Genomic DNA, 19639 nt, shown 5'->3' on the forward strand with positions numbered 1-19639 from the left:
AAGGTGATGTATAGCGGGGTTACACAGTTCTATGTCAGGTAATAAGTACATTTCTTTTTGAATAATGTCCTCTCTTCCCTCACTTTATCCCAATTTTCCTCCCATCCTCACTCACAAGTTGTCCAGTTCATTTTCAACACAGTGTGTAGTAAGTAGAAAAAAACCTTTACAACAGGCTAGTGACAAATGATTCAAACTCAAATCTTGGCTCAGATTTTCTGTGTGTTTGAAGAAATTGTCTTATTGGCTGAGATCTCATTTTTTTTATTTGTGAAAATACCGTACTGAGGGGTTACAATTACATGGGCAAGATAATGAGTACATTTCTTATCAAGCATTGTTGCCTCCTTCTTTATTTGTCCTTCCCATCCCTTCCCTTCCCCCCTCCCCAGAGTTGTAAAATTCGTTTTTGACATATGATAAATCTACTCAACATCTGGAAGACACCTTCAGAAAGCCTAATCTGAAGATAATGGGTGGAGAGGAGCACCTAGAAACAGAAGTTAATGGTCTAGGAAATTTGTTTAACAGGATCCTAGCAGAGAACTTCCCAAACATGCAAAAAGATAGGCCTATTCAGATACAAGAAGCTTTTAGAACCCCAAATAGACCAGACCAGAACAGGACATCACACCATCACATTATAATCCACACAGGATCAATTCAGACCAAGGAAAAGATCCTTTAAAGCTGTCAAGGAGAAAAGATCAATCACCTATAAAGGGAAACCAATTAGAATCACCTCAGATTTTTCAGCAGAGACAATTAAAGCAAGAAGAGCCTGGAATGATGTATGCCATGCCCTAAAAACAAACAACTATCAACCAAGAATACTGTACCCAGCTAAACTCTCCTTCATAACTGAAGGCCAAATAAAAACCTTCCATAGCAAAGAAAAACTGAAACAATACATCTCCACCAAACCAGCCCTACAAAAGATTCTTAAAGATGTTCTACACATAGAAAGCCAACAACACCACAATAAAGGCCAAGAAACCATACCTAAACTGAGAATCCAAGAACCATAGGAAGAACCCAGTTGCCACAGCCCCCAAGAAAGTGGATAAAATGGCAGGAACACCCAAATACCTCTCAGTCCTTACATTCAGCTGTATCTTTAAGAATGGCATGGGTCTACTTTATTTCTAAAGAGAAGTCAAGACTTGTCTTTTAAAATGACAGTTGCAGTCAATTTCAGTAAAGTTTGGAATGAGGAATAGAGAAGAAAATATTTGAAGCAATGGAGAGAACACAGTTGTAGTGATTCTCAGTGTAACAATAGTTCTGCATGTCATCTCTTAACCTTTTTGTTTTTAATGTTTATACATACATTGTGATGTTAGTGTCCAAACCCATGATCTGGGCCATGCTAGTCAAATGCTCTACAAATTAGGTGCATTCTAAGCCTTTCCCTAGTAACTCACACAATCTTTGGCTATACATATGTTCCTTCTTAATTATTTCTTGTATCTGAAACACTTTAAAGCAGGGCCATGATTCAGTGGTATTTAAATAATACAATAGTAATAATAATTATTACTTAAAAATTATTAAGCAATTAAATATTATTAAAATAATGAATAAATTAAATAACATAAAGTGTTAAATAATTAATCATTTTATTATATCATCATCATTACTATTATTATTACAGTTCTCAATTTGTGTCTTAAAGGATTTAATTTTCTCCAGTCCCCAAATCAGAAAGTAAACACAGGGAGTGCAAAAATACTAATGCCATGAGATAAGTGAATAAAAACAGCATGATACATGAATATGAGTTTGGTGATCTCATTAGTTCTATATGTGCTCACCACAAAATCACTTTATTATTAATTATTATAAATCTGTTGTGCCTGAAGTGGATTCAGTTTTGAGTAAATCACTTGGAGCTGCTTAGCTTGCGCTTGAGTAGCTCTCATGAGCCAACTGTGTGGGACAGTTTGGGTGGGAAGGCTTGGGAAATCCTGAGCTGTGAGATCCAGGGATCCTCTGAAGCCCAGGGAATTATGGAGAACACAAGCCTGAAGGAAATGCCTATTCATTCATTTATTCATTCATTCATTCAATTTTTATGAACTTAAAAAAATCATAAATGCTGCTGGGCACCAGTGGCTCACACCTGTAATCCTAGCTACTCAGGAGGCTGAGATTTGAGGATCGAGGTTCAAAGCCAGCCTGGGCAGGAAAGTCCGTGAGACTCTTATCTCCATTAAACCACTAGAAAAACTGGAAGTGGCGCTGTAGCTCAAGTGGTAGAGCGTGTGCCTTGAGCTGAAGAGCCTGAGGGACAGCGCCCAAGCCCAGAGTTCAAGCCCCACGAACAACAAAAAAATATTTTAAAAAGATCATAAATGCCTTTTGTTCTTTAAGACAAACTTCCAGGGAACAAAAGATAAGTCTGTATTCATTTTAGCTTTTCAAACAATTGTGTTGTTTCAGCCAGGTGCTAATAGCTCATGCCTGTAATCCTATCTACTCAAGAGGCTGCTTTCTGAGGATCATGGTTCCAAGCCAGTCCTGTCAGGATTGTTCACAAAAGTTTTATTTCCAGTTAACCACCAAAAAGCCAAAAGTGGAGCTTAGCTCATCTGGTAGAGTACCATCCTTGAGCAAAATAGCTAAGGGACACTGCTCACCAAAAAAATAAAAATAAAAATAAATTGCAGTTTCTGTTGTGATGTTTTAGAAAAATGAAGCCCACTTGCTGTTGAGATAATTACAACAAATATGAATCCCAAAGTAAATGAGAAGGATGTGGAGATATTTGTAATTGAGTCCCTCAAAGGAAAGGGAAACCTGTTCAATGTAATTTAGCTGGAAAGTGAATAAAAATTATGAAATATTTTTATTTCTCTGTCAGCCCATGGCCTGCTGAAACTAAAAAAGTGTAAAATACTCTGTGAGTTTCCAGAGTAATAGAGATTTAATGATTGTGACTTCTCTTCCACAAGTGTTAATATTAGAAGGTGAGTCAGAATGTGATTTTCGAAATAAAATGTGAATTAGACACTTTTAGCATTATATTACACTCTCTTGTCAAATGGGAGCCCCTGGGATTGTTTTAAGTAGAATTCTGCATCTCTTACCACCATCATCATCATTAACTAGTACATTTACAAGTATACAAGGAGCACAATTGAGATGACCTCTGCACCTATTGTCCAACAGAATAATGTCAACTAAGTGTGTACTTAACAATTCACAAAGGAAAGTACAAAAATGCCACAAGATTCTCTAAATGGAAAGCACAGTAGAGCCTGCATTGAATCAGAAAGGGAAAGGAAGGTTCGTGAGAAAGATATTCCATAGGAAAGGTAGGTTTGAATTAGTTGAATTATGTGCAGAAGGGAAAGGAATAGCCTTATAGAAAGCTACATTAACCAGCAGTAGCGATTAGACTCGTAAGATTTACGAATGAAAGATAAGTTAGGGAAGTATTGTAAACAGTGTTTGAACCTGATATGTTAAGTAGTGGGGAAATTTTAAGGATTTCAGCAGTAAGGGAGATGTTTTAGGAAAGTCTTAGATTCACACAGCCACCTACACAGAATTGCCATATGAGAGAAAGGTACTTAGGTAGCAGGGTGTTGAGTAACGTGAGGGAAGGCAAGAGCGATTACTAGCTGATTTAAATGAGCATTTGGCAGAAACAAGTGAAATGAGTGAAGAGTCTGGAACCTGGGAGAAGAGGAACATGACAAAGATATTGGCTATAACCCAGACTCAAGAGCAAGTATAGGACTTGAATTTAATATGAGTTCTAACACTTTTGATAAAGATTTCATCAGTTGGATGTATGTAGGAAGTATGAGTCCGGGGTTGAGGGGTGAGGTTAAAGCTGGGACTATAGATCTAGTAGGCATTTCTGCTGAGATAGAAATTGAAACTGGAGAAGTTGAAATGCCTATATTCCTATCAACTTGGGAGACTGAGATCTGAACATTGAGGTTTAAAGCTAGCCTGGGTACAACAGTCCATGAGACTCTTCAATTAACCACTAAAAAGCCAAAAGGGGAGGAGTGGTAAAAGTGGTAGAGCATTGGCCTTAGGCAAAAAAGCCCAAGGAATACAACTTTGGTGCAGATTTCACACCACACACACACACACACACACACACACACACACACACGCACGCACGCACGCACGCACGCACGCACGCACGCACGCACGCACGCACCACAGAGTGAAGCAAACTGAGGCCCTGCAAAATTGGTCCTTCTCAGAGTTCACCATGCTTTGAGTCAGGCTTTATTTACTCACAGATGTTTGTCTCATCCTAGATCTTGATGTACTAGAAACATAGCCATGTATTTGAACAACTGATGATATTTTTAAAACCATATGAGCTCAGAATGTCAACTATGCAAATATCTGATGAAGTGCCTGCTTCGTCACCCTTCATGTGATAAAGTCCTGAATTTAATTTACTACATTGTGCAACTAGCAGGAAGTAGTAACGGAAGAGGAAACAGCTACTGGGGTTTTTACATAATATTAATGTCACTGATGATTCCCATGTGTCTCTCTCCAGCTAGGTCCCTAGGCACATAGATAGCCAGAGGCATCTTTACCAGATGACAAAATTCAGCTCTTGTCATTTTTCTGCTCAGAACTGTCCAGTGACTTCCCTTCTCACTGCTTTGAGCACAACTCAAAAGCAGTTCTGGGCATGTCCCTTCTGTCCTGGGACGCTTCCTTCTCCCTTTGTTAACTCTGCTTGCAGCCTCAGGCAGCTTCTGAGACACAGAAAACATATGTGTACCCACCTTAGGGGCTTTGGGACTGTAATGTGTGCTGTTCTTGGAATGGCCTTCATCTCCACATCAGAACATCTGCCCACATCTGCAAGCCCTTTTCACCCCATTTCTTCAGGATTCTGCTCTCAGAGTCCTTCACAGGAGACCTTTTTTGGCCACCCTCACTGACATGGTCTGCCTCGCTCTCAGTGACTCCTGTGTACCTATGCTGGCATTTATCTTATTTGATACAGTATGTGTTGTCCTTCATTAATTTACTATTACATCCAATGTGAAGGCAGGAGTTGTAATCTACTCAGATCACTGCATTTTGCAGTGCCCAGAAGAGGGTTTTACACCTTGTAAGTGTCCAATAACTCTCTTGACTGAAAGTACAAATGAAACTTCAGATCAAGCAAAAAGTGTTTGAAGCTTGCTGGTGGCTCACATGTATAATCCTTGCTACTCAGGAGGCTGAGATCTGAGGATCATGGTTCAAAGCCAGCAAGGCAGAAAAATCTATGCAACTCTCATCTCCAATTAACCACTGAAAATCCAGAAGTGGAGCTGTGGGTTACATGATAGAGTGTCAGCCTTGAGCACAAAAGCCAAATGAGAGTACAAGGTCCATAGTTCAAGACTCAATACTGGCACACAAAAAGGGAGGAGGGAAGGGAAGGGAAGGACGAGACCTTTGATATATTACTTAGTATGGGTTCTGGCCCTGTCAGGCATTTCAGTTGAGTAAAATCTGTTGAAATGAAAACTGCTTGACTAGAATAGTCCAGAAAATGGTGAAGAACTTGGAAACAGTGTAAGGCAAGAAGATGGCTAAAGAATGGTACCTGTGCTGCATGCTCCTTTACTCCTAACAATAGCTGGAGCAGAGGAGGAAGCAGAATTGGAGGTACAAAACTCAACTGATGGTTATGAGTGACAAGGCAGGAGTCTATAAAAGCAGAGCTGTGATTTTTATCCCAGCTGGTTCTCTTTGGAACAACTCTTCACAATACATTATTGGAAAAGGATTCTTCCAGTACCTTCCAGATAATGTGAATGCTCCCCCTTGCTTATTCCTCCTCAAACATCCATTTTCCTTCCTCTTCCTTGTTTCTAGTAGAAAGCTGCAGCTCTTTGGAGCCAAGTTTTCTGTAACTGGGACATGTCTCAGCCTTGGCAGGGGAAACAAGTAGGACATTTGTTGGTTGCAGAGTCTGTGAGTGGCTGGAAAAAGGAGGAGAGCTAGCCCAACAGCACCATGGTAGCTGAGCCTGGATGCCTTGGACCCTTCTATCTGTGGGTGCTACCCCTAAACCCTGACATGCACACCAGAAGCAATTTTGTGCCCCCCTTTTTTTTCTTTCAAATTCTTTATTGTGATTAAGCCGTTACAGAATTCCCCAAATTTCACAGTATTGTGGGATAGTGATGCGTAAAGTCACAAACACATTCTAACTTTCATGGAGCAAATTGTCTATCATGGTCTATAACATTAATGAGTTCTATGAGCTTTGTAATACAGTTATTTCTTCCACATTGGGTGATATGTACATTTCTTTTATTTTGCATAGCAGCAGCTGTTCCCTCTTTCCCATTTGTTCCCTCCCTCCATTGCTGCCATTGAGTTTCTTAGTTCATTTTGGTCAATGTCCAGTGCAGCTGATGGGTCCCGCTGTTGCATGTTTTTCCCTGATTCCCTCTAGTTCTGTGTCATCCTCCTGGTTTCCCTCCCATGTTTGTGCCTCCTTTTGAGATCCATCCTTCCTTCCTTCCCTCCTTCCTCCCTTCCTCCTTTCCTCCCTTTCTCCCTCCATTTCTCTCTTTCTTCCTCCCTTCTTCCCTTCCTCCCTTCCTCCCTCCCTCCCTCCCCCATCCCCCTTTTCTCTCTCTCTCTCTCTTTCTTTCTTTCTTTCTTTCTTTCTTTCTTTCTTTCTTTCTTTCTTTCTTTCTTTCTTTCTTTCTTTCTTTCTTCTCTCTCTCTCTTTCCCTTCCCTTCCTGCTTTCTCCTCTCCTCCTTCTCTCCATCTCTCTCTCTCCCCTCCACTTTCTTCCTTCTCCTCCCCTCCCTGTCTCCCCTCCCCTCCCCCCTTTGTCCTCTTCTCTCATCTTCTTTCTTCTCCTCCTCTCTTTTTTTTCCTATTCCTACTCTCTGTAGCTCTTCTACTCCCCTCCTCTCTCCTCCCATCTTCTTATGTGTGTGGTACTATGTTGGGGATCAAACCCAGTCCTATTTATGTATTCATTCACTTAGTCATTCATTTACTAGGGTTTGAACCCAAGAACTTGCACTTGTTAAGCTGGTGTACTACTTCTGGACTGTGAGTCCAGCTCTGATTCTCACTGATTATTTTTAGGAAAGGATCTTGCTTGGCACTGGGCTCATTCCTGGACTTTGATACACTTACTTCAGCTTTCCACTATCACTGGGGTGACAGGTGCAAGCCACTGTGGTAAGCTTGCATCCATGTTGTTGGAGTCTCATGGATTTCTCTGTCTTGACAAGCCTAGAACTGGAATCCTCCCTAGGTCAGTCTCCCAAGTAGATCAGGTTACAAGCACACACTACTTAGCCTGTGGTGAGGGGTGTCAAGACTTTGTCTTAGTGCCAAGTATATGTAATATTGTCCCACTATCACATGGGAGGGAAAAGCGCAGTTTAGATGTGTTGGGTGGGTTGCAGAAAGTCAAAGTGGGATGGAGAGCTTCAGGTGACCACATACCTTCCATGATCATTCCTGTCAAGTATGAGCTTAAGAGGGGATATGGAAAGGCTTTGTTCCTGTGAGCGGTAATAGAATAGATAGTAATAGGTAGAAGTGTCAGAAAGCCTCTCCAGTGTCAAAACGTCTGTCTACACATGGTGAATATCTTAAATTGAAAGGTATGGTAGAATTTAGTGTGTAGCCATTATTATACTTGCACATTAATATCCCACTGAAGCTTTAAACCCTGTAGGAGGCTGTCACGTGGAGGGAGACTAGATGAGAGTGGGTGAGTGTATATGCGGTCTTAGTTTGCTCATGTCATTTTTAAGAATGTCTGGGAGAATCTGGGAGATTATGCACACATTGATTGTGTACTGTTCTCTTAAGAAACTATCCCCCAAATGAGTAGATTAATATAGCAGCTCTTTTGTGTGTTTGCAATGCCGTGGGTGAAAAATTGGATGTGGTTTTCTAGGCCGTCATCTGGTGGCTGGAATGTGGCCCACCAGTCTGAAATGGGTCACACAAATGGCTGCCAGCTGGGATTGGCTGCCCGGTGTGTAACAAGTCTCTTATATACCCTCTCAGGCTTCTTTACATGGATGAGTAACTTTGAAAACCAGCCCAGTGAAAGGGGAAAGCCAATGGGTGAGGATTATTAAAGACTTCAATCACTTTACTAGTAGTCCATTGGCCACATCAAGACATAGAGTCCAGCCTCATAATAATCAGAAATAGCCACACAGGGACACGGATGTAAGGACTTGTGCTGTATTACTGTCACAGTCTACCATAGGTAGACTTGACCATCAGTCAGTTCAGCTGCAGACATTGGGATTCTGCAGAGATCTTCTTGGGAATTTTGTCATATGGGATTAAAGTCATACAGTATTACAGAACCCTCAACTCCCAAATACCTTTTGTCTTTGAGTTTTTTTCAAATTTAGAGAGATGTTTATAGACACACACACACACACACACACACACACACACACACACACACACACACACACACACACACACACACACACACACACACACACACAGAGTCAGATTGCTAGTGTAACTTTTATATTGTTTCTAAATCAGCACCATGGAGAATTAATCCTTCCTAAAGGGCTCCAGTGAATAGAGGTTAACTAGGGTAGAGATCTATATCCACATTTAATAAAAATAGAGTGGAATTATGCAAGTATGTAGATAAGCTAATCATCTGACCTAATCAGCAATGCAAATTTTTATAAAAAGCTTTTCTAATTACTTCCTCAGCTTGGCTGAAGGTATGGGTAAAATGAATTTCCCAGCATGGTAGCAGATGTATTTCATAATATTTATTGAAAATATTGGAAAGAAATCCTCAATTATCATGCTCCTAAAAAGTACATCAAAAAAGATATCTTATTTAGCATACTGTTCACTTTCATGTAGCTGTAAACATAACATAATTTAGATGATCCTGTAACAACTCTCACACAAGTCATTTGGAATGTTTCATACACTTAGAATTGAACTTTCAGGGACAGATTGCTTCTTGGTTAGGTGCCTGTATTTTCCTTGAATTGTGTCACTTACATTTGCAAGCTCCAGTTGTCTAGGACAACATTCAACCACTAGTGTAAGACTATCCTTTGATTATTCTCTAATTTGATACCTGCCTAAAGGTGTCTTAACAAAGGAAGTTTCATCAACTTAAATATTACGTTGCTGACACTTACAGGCACATGAAACAACGCCATATGAGATTTGGAAGTCTAGATATATTGTGAATTCTTTTTCTTGGCTGATTTTGAATAGTTATAAATGGCTGTTAAATCATTTTAGAGCAAAATTGTCCAGGAAGAAACTATGAATTCCTGGCTGAAATGCCTGTATCTTCCTTTAGTTTTGTGCTGGTTATTTATTTGCCCCTTCCATTTTGGGATTTGCTCAGTATCTTTCTGGTATGCATGAGTGTTCATGCATTACATAACCATGTCTTAGTCAATAACAGACTTAATGGTGGTCCCACAAGATTGTGCCATGTAGATGGCCTTTTTCACCATTTTCGTTTATGTAAGCAGACTCTAATATTATAATCAAAAGTGTATAAAATTATTTAACAACACATTTAACAAAATTTATCCTTGTCCTCAATTGACGACACGACCATAGATTCCTCTTAATATAGGTTATTGCCCCAATTTCTATTGCCTATAAGCAAAACAACTCCTAAGTAATTCCTTTGGTGCTGTTAGACTGTCTGAATAGTTCGGTTCTGTGTTTTATCAGTTTGTAGTGGGGTTGGTTTGCTACTCAGAATTTTTCCCAATATCCCTCTTCTGAGACAAAGGGAAAATCAACCATCGTTTGGAACCACAAAAACAAACCTACAAAGAAAGCATTCAGAAGCTCTTACTGAAAGTTACTTCATCATTGCTAGTACTTGAGGAGGTAAATACTGTATCTGAGGAAATTATAAATATAGAATTCACATAACAGTGAAATTCTCATTAGAGTACAAGGCCATAAAACATGGATGATCCATCAACATGTGACTGAACTTCTTAGTTATATTGAAGCTAGGACATAGTTATGTAACTATACATAATAATAAGGCATAATATCTTTCTATGTCCAAATTCTTCTATCACTAGGTCAGTTTTTACTATTGAAATTTTTTAAATGGTCAATTCTTTGTTGTGAGTGACTGACCTGAGTCTTGTAGAATGTCCTTGACTGCTTTTCTAGAAGATGACAGTATCACGCACCTTATTGTAAGCTTTGACAATCAAAAGTATCTCTAGCCTGATACTGGTATCTGGTGACTGTAATCCTACCTATTCAGGAGGCTGAGATCTGAGGATTGCAGTTGGAAGCCATACTGGGTAGGAAAGCTCATGAGACTCTTAGCTCCAATTAACCACCAGAAGAACTGCAAGTGGCACTTTGCTCATGTGGTAGAGTGCTTGCGTTGAGCTGAAGAGCTCAGGGACAGTGCGCAAGCCCTGAGTTCAAGTCCTAGGACTGGCAAAAAAAAGTGTCTCAACATGCTGCCAGAATCTTATAGTAAGGAGCATATTTGTCTTTATTTGGAGGCATCTACTTTACATTACTGTCATTAATTCAGCCAACATTTTCCAAGCATTTGTATTGCACAAAATACGTTTTCTTTGATTTGTAAGTATTTACAGGCAGAATGTATACCAAGTACACGTCTACCAAGTACTAGCTTCAATAAATGCCATTCCCTTGCTAACCAGCTAATTTTAGATATTTATAGAAAGTTTCTAGGTGTAGTTTTCCTAGTCATATTTTTATTGTGGATAGCCATAGAAAATTGGTACAGGTAGATTAAAAAAAAATGTGTTGGAGGATTTCCATTTGGTCCTAGCTAAATGTGTAGTAACAACAACAACAAAATGATTTGAGTAAAGGTCTCTTTTTCACAAATGTACCCAAATGTCATGATTTTAAATGCATTTGTACCCCAATGTCATTATTGCCATGTTTCAAACTGTATTGCGATTTTCTTCGTAAGGAGTGGGAGTTGAGAAAGCTTCCATTGGCACCTTTGTGGAACAGGAGTTTGGGTTCAATGTGAGTGGGTTGGAGCCATATATTTTAACAATGCAGCTGCGTAGCTGCTTAGTTCTTTTCGTTGAGCAGAGGTGCTTGTTTTGTGCCAGAGACGAAGACATGGAAATTCTCCTCAGTGGTTGCTAAAACTGTTCATGGAGAAATGGAAGCAGAAATAAGTGTAATTTAAAGAAACTCTGTGTTCACATAGTGCATGTTGACAAAGTCTCCTTGAAAGGTTATATGATTCTGACTCATGAGGTCGGAACACAGACTTCTTACCTTGGCAACTTCACTGATGGAAGAAAATCTTATCTGGAAATGCCTTTTTTGAAAAAAAATGAAATGAGAATGGAGATGAAGTGCCCTTTCTAGCATATATGAACAGAATGTAAATTACTGTCACCTCTGCTGTTTCTTGTACACTCACATCTCCATGTCCAGGTGAGGATCAGAAGAGACAGTTCAGTGAAATATGAAAAATACCTAAGCCATTTCAACCTTGTTCTTCTTTAAACTCACTGTGAGAACATTACATAAGCAAATCTCCTCTACTTTGTTCTCTCGATCATCCAGAGAAAGTGCTTAATCAACTGGGACATGGCCAGGATCTGCCAACAGAAGCCAACAGGCAAAAGCCAAAGGGTAGGCTAGTAGGCAGCTTATGGCTGCATAATCAGCTTTTGACCCCTCCCCTCCCCAGCAGTGATAATATTGTAGATTTTCTAGCTTCTGTTCTGAATTGTACCTGCAACTCTTGGGAGTGCTCAGTATGCAACATAAATAATGTTCACTAATTCTAGACTAATGACTACAGAATTTCTTTTGCCAGACAGGCTCAGAAGAGATAATAATCCATGCTTGATGCTGGTCCAGGACAAAGTTTACACGCTAATTTTAATTCATTATATATGCCTTTTTTTCCCCCAGCACAAATGGAGCCCCGAGGCCTATCTCCCAGACAAAGTAAAAGTGACAGTGACGATGATGACCTGCCAAATGTGACCTTAGATAGCGTTAATGAAACTGGATCAACGGCCCTTTCCATAGCCAGAGCAGTACAAGAGTAAGTATCACATTTTCAGGATGAAATAAGAATTGCCAAGGTGATCAATGGATAATGGGAACTGCTGCAGCTCCAGTTCCTACATCTGTCATTCTAGCTCTCGACTGGCATATGACTCAGCTTTCCATTCAGCCTCTGTTCTTTGGGGAAGCAGATGAGTGCGAAGAATGGGGCATGTTACAGAATTGAAAGTCTGTGTTCTGTTTAAATATAAAACCTCTACGCATCTCTTCATCTTTCGTGATTCTAAAAATGAGTGTTTTTTAAATGCCACTTACTGATTATCATTATTATTCATATACAAAGTCAAGGAAAATAAAATCCATCAAGTATCCTTATCTTGATTGGCAATTAACAGAGTAGCATTCTGGTACTTCAAATTTGAAAGATAACCTAATAATCCTTTGAAAAACAGGAATTGTATATATTTTGTGCCAGCACTGGGCACTCAGGAACTGGGCACTGAGCTCCTTCGCTTTTTCACACAAGCCTGATGTTCTACCACTTGAGATACAGTACCACTTCTGGGTTTTGTTTGTTTGTTTTTGGTTTTTTGGGGGTTCGATCATGGGGCCTGAACTCTGGGCCTGGACGCTGTCCCTCAGCTCTTCAGCTCAAGGCTAGTGCCCTACCACTTGAGCCACAGCGCCACTTCTGGCTTTTTCTGCTTATGTGGTGCTGAGGAATTGAACCCAGGGCCTCATGCATGCAAGGCAAGCGCTCTACCACTGAGCCACCTTCCCAGCCCCCACTTCTGGGTTTTGGGTAGTTAGCTGATTTGATATGAAGTAGATATGGTGAAATGACTAATGAAGTTAATTAACACACTTCATCACCTTTTATAATTACCTTTATTTTTATGAGAATACCTAAAAGTTACTTAGCAGATTTCAAATATACCATACAGTGTTATTCACTGTAATCCTTATGATATATATTAGATCTTCAGAGCTTTTGTGTGTTGTGTATGTGTGTGTGTGTGTGTGTGTGTGTGTGTGTCTGTGTGTGTGTGTGTGTGTGTGTGCAGGTCTTAGGAGTTTGAATCATGGCCCATGTGCTCTCCCTGAGCTTTTGTGCTCACCACCAGCATTCTACCTCTTGAGTCACAGCTTCATTTCTAGCTTCTTTACTGGTTAAATAAAGATAATTCGCAGATTTTCCTGCCCAGTCTGGTTTCGAACCATGATCCTCACTCAGATCTCTAGGATTACAGGTTTGAGCCACCAGTGCCTGGCTAGAATTACTCTTTTCTCAACTGCAAATTTGTACTCTTTGAGCAACATTTCATTTATTTTACCCCTTTTCTTCACCCCCCCCCCCCCCGCCGAATCCACCATTCTGCTGTTTCTGTGGATTCAGCTTTCATAGAAATAGAAATAGAAAATGGATGATAGATAGCATTTCACATGTAAGTGTAGTTCTCTGGTTGGTTTTGTGTACATATTTTCATTTTACAATATTTCCTTTGGTACTACTGCAGAAGTTGTATGTATATATTAAGAGATGCCATATTCTTTATTCATGTCTGTTTTTTTTTGAAAGGATCAGTAAGGAATATACTTCCACCTTGGAAGTAGTTCTAGAATACCAATATCAGACTTACCAGTAGTTAATAAACTCAAGTCTGAGAAGTGCTGGCACATTGTTAGATAAAGCAAGGAGATTTTCTGCAGAAAATCAAGACTTTGACTACTGTATGGAAAATAATTTATTCTTGTCTATATTTTGTAGTTATATTTTAACATTCTAAATTTGCTCAAAGTTAATTTTCAGTGTTCAGAATTGTGAACTTCATTGTTTTCTTTTTTTCTCTTTAGTTCTTCAATGTATGTTTTGGTTTCACTACTTCTCTTTCTGCTTGCCTTTTTTTTTTCTTTTATTGTTAAGATGCTGTACAGAGGGGTTACAGTTACATGAGTAAGGCAATGAGTACATTACTTGTGGATCATTGTTACCCCTTCCCTTTCTTGTTGTCCGACTATCCCTTCCCTTCCCACCTCCCACACTCCTACCCTCCCCCTCACTGTCTCTGCTGCCCAAAGTTGTAAAGTCCACTTCCAGTATATTGCCCTGTGGGTATCCTTGTTGCAACGGGTCATCCTGTGTCCTTGAATCTCCATTCTGTTAATTCCAAATGTGAAAAAAAAAAACCCAACCTTACTTGAACCTCTAGCATATTCTTATCAGTAAATTACTATATTTATGTAAAAAAGAATAAAACATAAGCTAAGGATGTAATAGTGAGAGGATTTGAAATGTTACTTGTCTGTGTCTCCATGTATAAAACTTCCGTGAGAAGTATGTCTTACATAGAAAGACAACATAAAAATGTAAATTTTCTGTGCAATGGAGATACCAAGTTTTAAAAACCTTGGTCAGAGTAAATTCATATTTTCTTTAAAGACTGAAGAAAACACGGTCTAAGAAGGATTCAAAGGTTTCTCTGCCTCTTCTCATTTAGGCCACAAGTACATAGCCAAGGATGAGAGGGGGAAACTAGGTGGGGATGAGGATATTGAGGAAGACTGAGAATAGAGAGGGCAAAAGTCCTTGTGCTCAGGTCTCTGGCTCTCTGACTAGATGTTATATCCCTGGGTCAGTATCTACTGCTCCAGGATTTACTCGCTTCCCCACTTCCCCACTCCCCTACTTCCCTCAAGCCTAGAAAGTATACTAAATCTTTGATTTAGTCCCTTATCTTATGGATACTAGTATATATCACAAAATCCTCAACATGCCTATAATTTTTTCCTATCCAGTATTAGTCATTTTACTATTGGTTTCACTGTTTCTTTTCTTATTATCTTGGAATGGTTTTCAATTGAAGCTGTCACTTTATGAGTACAGGGCACTTGGATCAATGTTACCTCTTCTATCATTCTCCCCCATCTGCCCCAGCCTTACTCTTCTCTTATTTTTAGATGCATTTAAGATGAACTTTTATGAAAACATGGGTTAGATATTTATTTCCCTTGGTTTAATATGAAGAAGTTATTCATCAAAATACATTTCCAACTTAGATACTTAAATATGTCTATCTTTACATGTAAGAAAGCATTATGTGGTACCTGAGGCCACCTCAGTTTATATACATTCATGTAATGAGGATGGCTGATTAGTTGAGCAGTTTTCATTGATTAACTTCATCCCATGTATCAGCTCAGTCAGTGACTTCTGATAAATTGAAAACAACATCCACAGTGAAACCCAAAAAGGCCTCTCCCTTTTGTGATTTCAGTTTTATAGATTCCATTCATATCAGAAATCCTGTATTTAGCAGTTTTAACAAATCACCTCCCTGAAATTCATTCAACATCTTTTTTCTTGGTCTTATTTTTCCTCAGTGGTACAACAGGTCATTACCCATAACAGCTTGACAAACATAATTATGAACTAATGCTTAGAGATATAGAGGTAAAGGCACATGATTGAAACAAATTATGATAATTAACTGTAAACCTAGACAGAATAATGATATTTTTTAAATAGGTAAGGTTCAGCTTTGATACCCAGAACCTCTGATTTTTGTACCCTTGGGTTTTTTTTCTTCCTTTAATCCCAAACATTAGTAATATTTACTGTTTTGTTTTGTTGTTGTTTTGATTATCGTGCGAGTTCTGGGCCTTGAACTCAGGGCCGTGGCACTCTCCCTGAGCTTTTTAGTTCAAGGCTAGCAGTTTACCACTTTGTCACAGCTCCACTTCCAGCTTTTTCAGTATTTATTGGAGATAAGAGTCTCACAGACTTTCCTGCCCGGGCTGGCTTTGAACCACAATCTTCAGATCTCAGGTTGGATTATAGATGTGAGCCACTAATCCTTACTTTTAATTAGAGCAGAATAGTCAAGTCCCATTAAGCTAAAGTATAAATGAAAAGTATCTGAAAGAGGACCCTCCCTGAAGGGATTTCCGTCTTAACCAAGGTCAATCAGGAAGAATAAGGAGTTAGATGGAATAATTTTATTAAGTGACGTGTAGTGTCCCGACCCGCAGTATGTCAACGAGGGCAGTGAACCTAAGCCAGAAGGAATGAAGGGACAAGAGACACGAAGAATGACAGCAAGACAAGGGTTCTGATCAAGCTTCAAATTTTTATTTTTCACACAGGGGTATTTATATGCTTGGAATAAGGAAGCTTTTTCATTGGCCATTAAGGAAGCTTTTTCATTGGCCATAGCAGTGCAGGATGTTTGCTTAGGGCAGGGGGAAAGGGTGGTCTTAGCAGTTGCAGGATGTTTACTTAGGGCAGGATGAGGGTAGGATTCTGTAAACTCAGCCTCAAGATGTTCCAGTGAGATAGTCAAGCCTATTATGTTGAGAGACTCAACTTTTGGCTCCAACATCTCCCCCTTTCTTATTTAAAAAATTGACCATCAATTGTTGGGTGCTCTTTTTAAGGGGGTGACAGAGGCTCTGTTCCTCTAAGGGCCCAGGTTTTTTCTCCGCTTCCGAGCGAGCGTCCTCACTAGGGATGGGGAATTTTACAGGCCTTGGCATGTTTTTTGAGGAGACGGCTTGTGGGTATACATGCCAACCGTCATGCACCAGAGCTTGCCACTCAGGGGTCTTGGGTTTTGGGATCTCGCGGATCCACCCCCCTGCAGTCTTACCTGCACCCTTGATTAGAGCATTTTTTCTACCTCCCATAGGTGCATCCTCCCCCAAGAGGAGGGGCCTATAGGAGGAGGGGTGAACCTATCCCTTATGTCAATAGGTCTTGCCCGTTGAATGGTCAGGAGTTATGAATAAGGAGAAGGGTTTTCTAAATAAGAAAAAAGAAGTGGGGGAGGTTTCCCACTGGAACAAGCTCATGGCAAAACACTAATTAAAAGCCTGGGGTAAATCCTAGATCTCAATGCCTTGGTCTGCCATATCAACGCGATGGTGATGAACCTGTATGGGCTTAGAAGCCAAGAGATTAATCTGTTGTTTAATAAAAGTTATAAGCCTATTTAAAGCAATCCTCTGATGTTGGTCTGTACTGTTTGGAGAAGGTAAACCACTTTGTTTCCACAGTCAACCTTTTGGCTCCAGCTACCGGGGGCCGAATAAAATCCCCCTTTGCATTCACAAGGGACACCAAAAAGAGTGGTCATGAGATTTTTTTGTAGCTGGAGGGCCAAGGCCACCATATACAAAACCCCTTTAAAAGAAACACTTCAAACAGGAGGGTCCGTGTCTGGAGTTCTAGCTGCATCTGTAAGAGAAAAGGAATCATCCTCAGGGGGAAGGTTTCCCCTGGGTTGTAGTAAGCCATTAACCTGTTTTATCAAGCATTCTAGCAGCCACTTTGGGGCCGATACTAAAAATCCGAATACCCAAGCCCATGTTTATCTGTTTTTTGGGTAGCTTGGATGGGTTCAACAGTTCCTTGTCCTGATTTTCCAAGACCCATACCAGGGACAAAATCCATACGGAGCATTTGATGTGTAACCACAGAATTGGGACTAGCAAGGATAACTTCCATCTGGGTCAAGATATCCCGGCCCCATAGGTTAACAGGGAGGTCAGGAACAACAAAAGGAGTAGCAGTTCCCCTATTGCCCTCTTTGTCAGTCCAATTAAGAACCCTGGAGCTGACCAAAGGGTTTTTTGACTGCCCTATGCCATTAAGGTCAATTAGGGATGAGGTAAGGGGCCAACTTGGAGGCCAATATTTTTGGGAAGTAACTGTGGCATCCACACCAGTATCCAAAATTCCCTGAAACTCCTTTCCTTCAATTCGCAGGGTGAGGGTGGGTCTTTTTTGAGTGATAGGCTGAACTCAATACGCATGAGAAGACCCCAAAGAAGCAGTTCCTCGCGGTGTGGTCTGAGCAGTGGAAGAACCCCCTGAATTTAATAGGAGCAGTACCAGTTGGGCAAGCCTAGTTCCAGCTGGAATAACTGCAATCCCATTAATGGCCGTGGCCAAAATTTTTATTTCTCCTGTATAATCATTATCAATAATACCAGGAAAAACTTGGACACCTTGTAAGGTAGCAGAGACTCTTCCAAGAATAAGGGCACACATATGAGACGGAGGGGGTCCCAGGGTCCCAGTGGATTTATTTGAGGTCCTTGTACAGAGTCTAGTACTGTGTCGGTGGCAGCACAGAGGTCCAGTCCTGCACTGCCTGGGGTTGCCCGCTGGAGGGAGGCAATCGTGGAGGGGCTTGTGTAGGACCGGGACTTTGGGAGGGGACAAACCCTACGGCCCCTGGGCTTGTCTTGGGGATAGTCGAGGCCAGAGGCTGGCCCTGAGGGAAGTTTCCTGAAAAAACGAGAGAGAATGGGTTGTCCAAGGGCATTTGTTTTGGATCTACATTCGTTGGCCCAATGACGTCCCTTACCACATTTGGGACAAAGAGTGGCAGGGAGTGGTCTACCTGTAGCTTGAGAGGGCATTGCCCCTTGACTTTGTTTGCCAAAGGGACATTCACGGGCAAAGTGACCAGGTTGTTTACAATTAAAGCAAGAACACGAGCCGGGGACTGAACTTTGAAATGCCTTGGTAAAGGCAGCACCTATGGCGAGCCCCATGGTGTGCGCGGTTCCTACTCCAGCACAAAGCCTGACGAACTCAGAGAGGTCACCCTTGTTTTTATGTGGCCGGAGGACATCTTGACATGCAGGGTTCGCATTTTCAAAGGCAAGATGTTTAACAAAGGCATTTTCACTTTCACTAGGCCCAAGAAGCCTTTCTGCAGCCAAGTTAAGCCGTGAGACAAAGTCACTGTAGGGTTCACCTGGCCCCTGTCTAACTTTTGCCAGGGAAGTAGTAGCTGATCCCTTTTGAGGGAGACGCTTCCAAGCATAAAGGCCAGCGTTTTGAATTTGTGCCAAAAGTCCGGTAGGAAAGCGCGCCTGTTTAGCATTGGTATCAAAGGGCGCATTACCCAAAAGTTTAGTATAGGTCCAGGTTTTTGAAGATGTTTTAGCCAAATTTTTTTGCACGGTCTCTCTACATTGTTCCTTAAAGTCCGCATTTCATAAAACAAAATCACCCCCACTAAGGGTGGCGCGGGCCAGAAACTTCCAATCATTAGGGGTGAGCCAGCACGCATTTTGGTTTTCTAACAAGGCTAACGTATAAGGGGCAGTCGGGCCATATTGGGCACATGCATTTTTAAGCTTTTCAACAAACCGGAGGCTAAGCCTCTTATACTCTTGTTGGCCTTTTCCCTGGGTGGGTTGTTCCTCTTCATCCCCAGTATCCTGTTCCTCATCCTCCTTTTCCTCTTCTTCTGATTCATCCTCCTCACCCTCTGAGGTCCTATCTGTCTGGCTCTGAGTTACTGGAAAGGCGAGGACTGATTGATGGCGTGATCTAACCTTAATTTTATTAGGCGATTTTGGCGTATCGGCCAAGGCCAGTGTGTGGAGTTCATAATCAAGGGACCGCAGTTCGTTTAAAAGTTGAAGGTGTTCTCGCCTATGTTGAAGGGACTCACGTAAAGGGGCCAGGTTAGGTAAAGGGGAGAGAGAAAAAACATCTGGAGGGGCAGTGGGCCCTTGAAGGGCCGGGTCACAAAAGGAAGGGGGCGCATAGGAGGGATGCGGAATATTTGGGGTAGAGAGTTTAGTCTGAGGTAG

The 19639-nt window shown here is 40.9% G+C and overlaps 1 protein-coding gene across 7 annotated transcripts in view; it reads left to right on the forward strand.

Annotated features, from left to right (window-relative positions):
- The window catches only part of LOC138814056 (Krueppel-like factor 12), a 713678-nt gene that overhangs the window by 588712 nt on the left and 105327 nt on the right, over positions 1-19639 (forward strand). For all 7 annotated transcript variants that reach the window (XM_070002854.1, XM_070002850.1, XM_070002849.1 and 4 more), the window contains one exon: positions 11930-12065. In XM_070002854.1, coding sequence (XP_069858955.1) covers positions 11930-12065 — 136 coding nt within the window. The remainder of the gene's footprint in view (positions 1-11929; positions 12066-19639) is intronic.

This window comes from Dipodomys merriami, unplaced genomic scaffold (assembly GCF_024711535.1).
Source record: "Dipodomys merriami isolate MVZ:Mamm:240054 unplaced genomic scaffold, mDipMer1.0.p SCAF_6, whole genome shotgun sequence".
NCBI lineage: Eukaryota > Metazoa > Chordata > Mammalia > Rodentia > Heteromyidae > Dipodomys > Dipodomys merriami.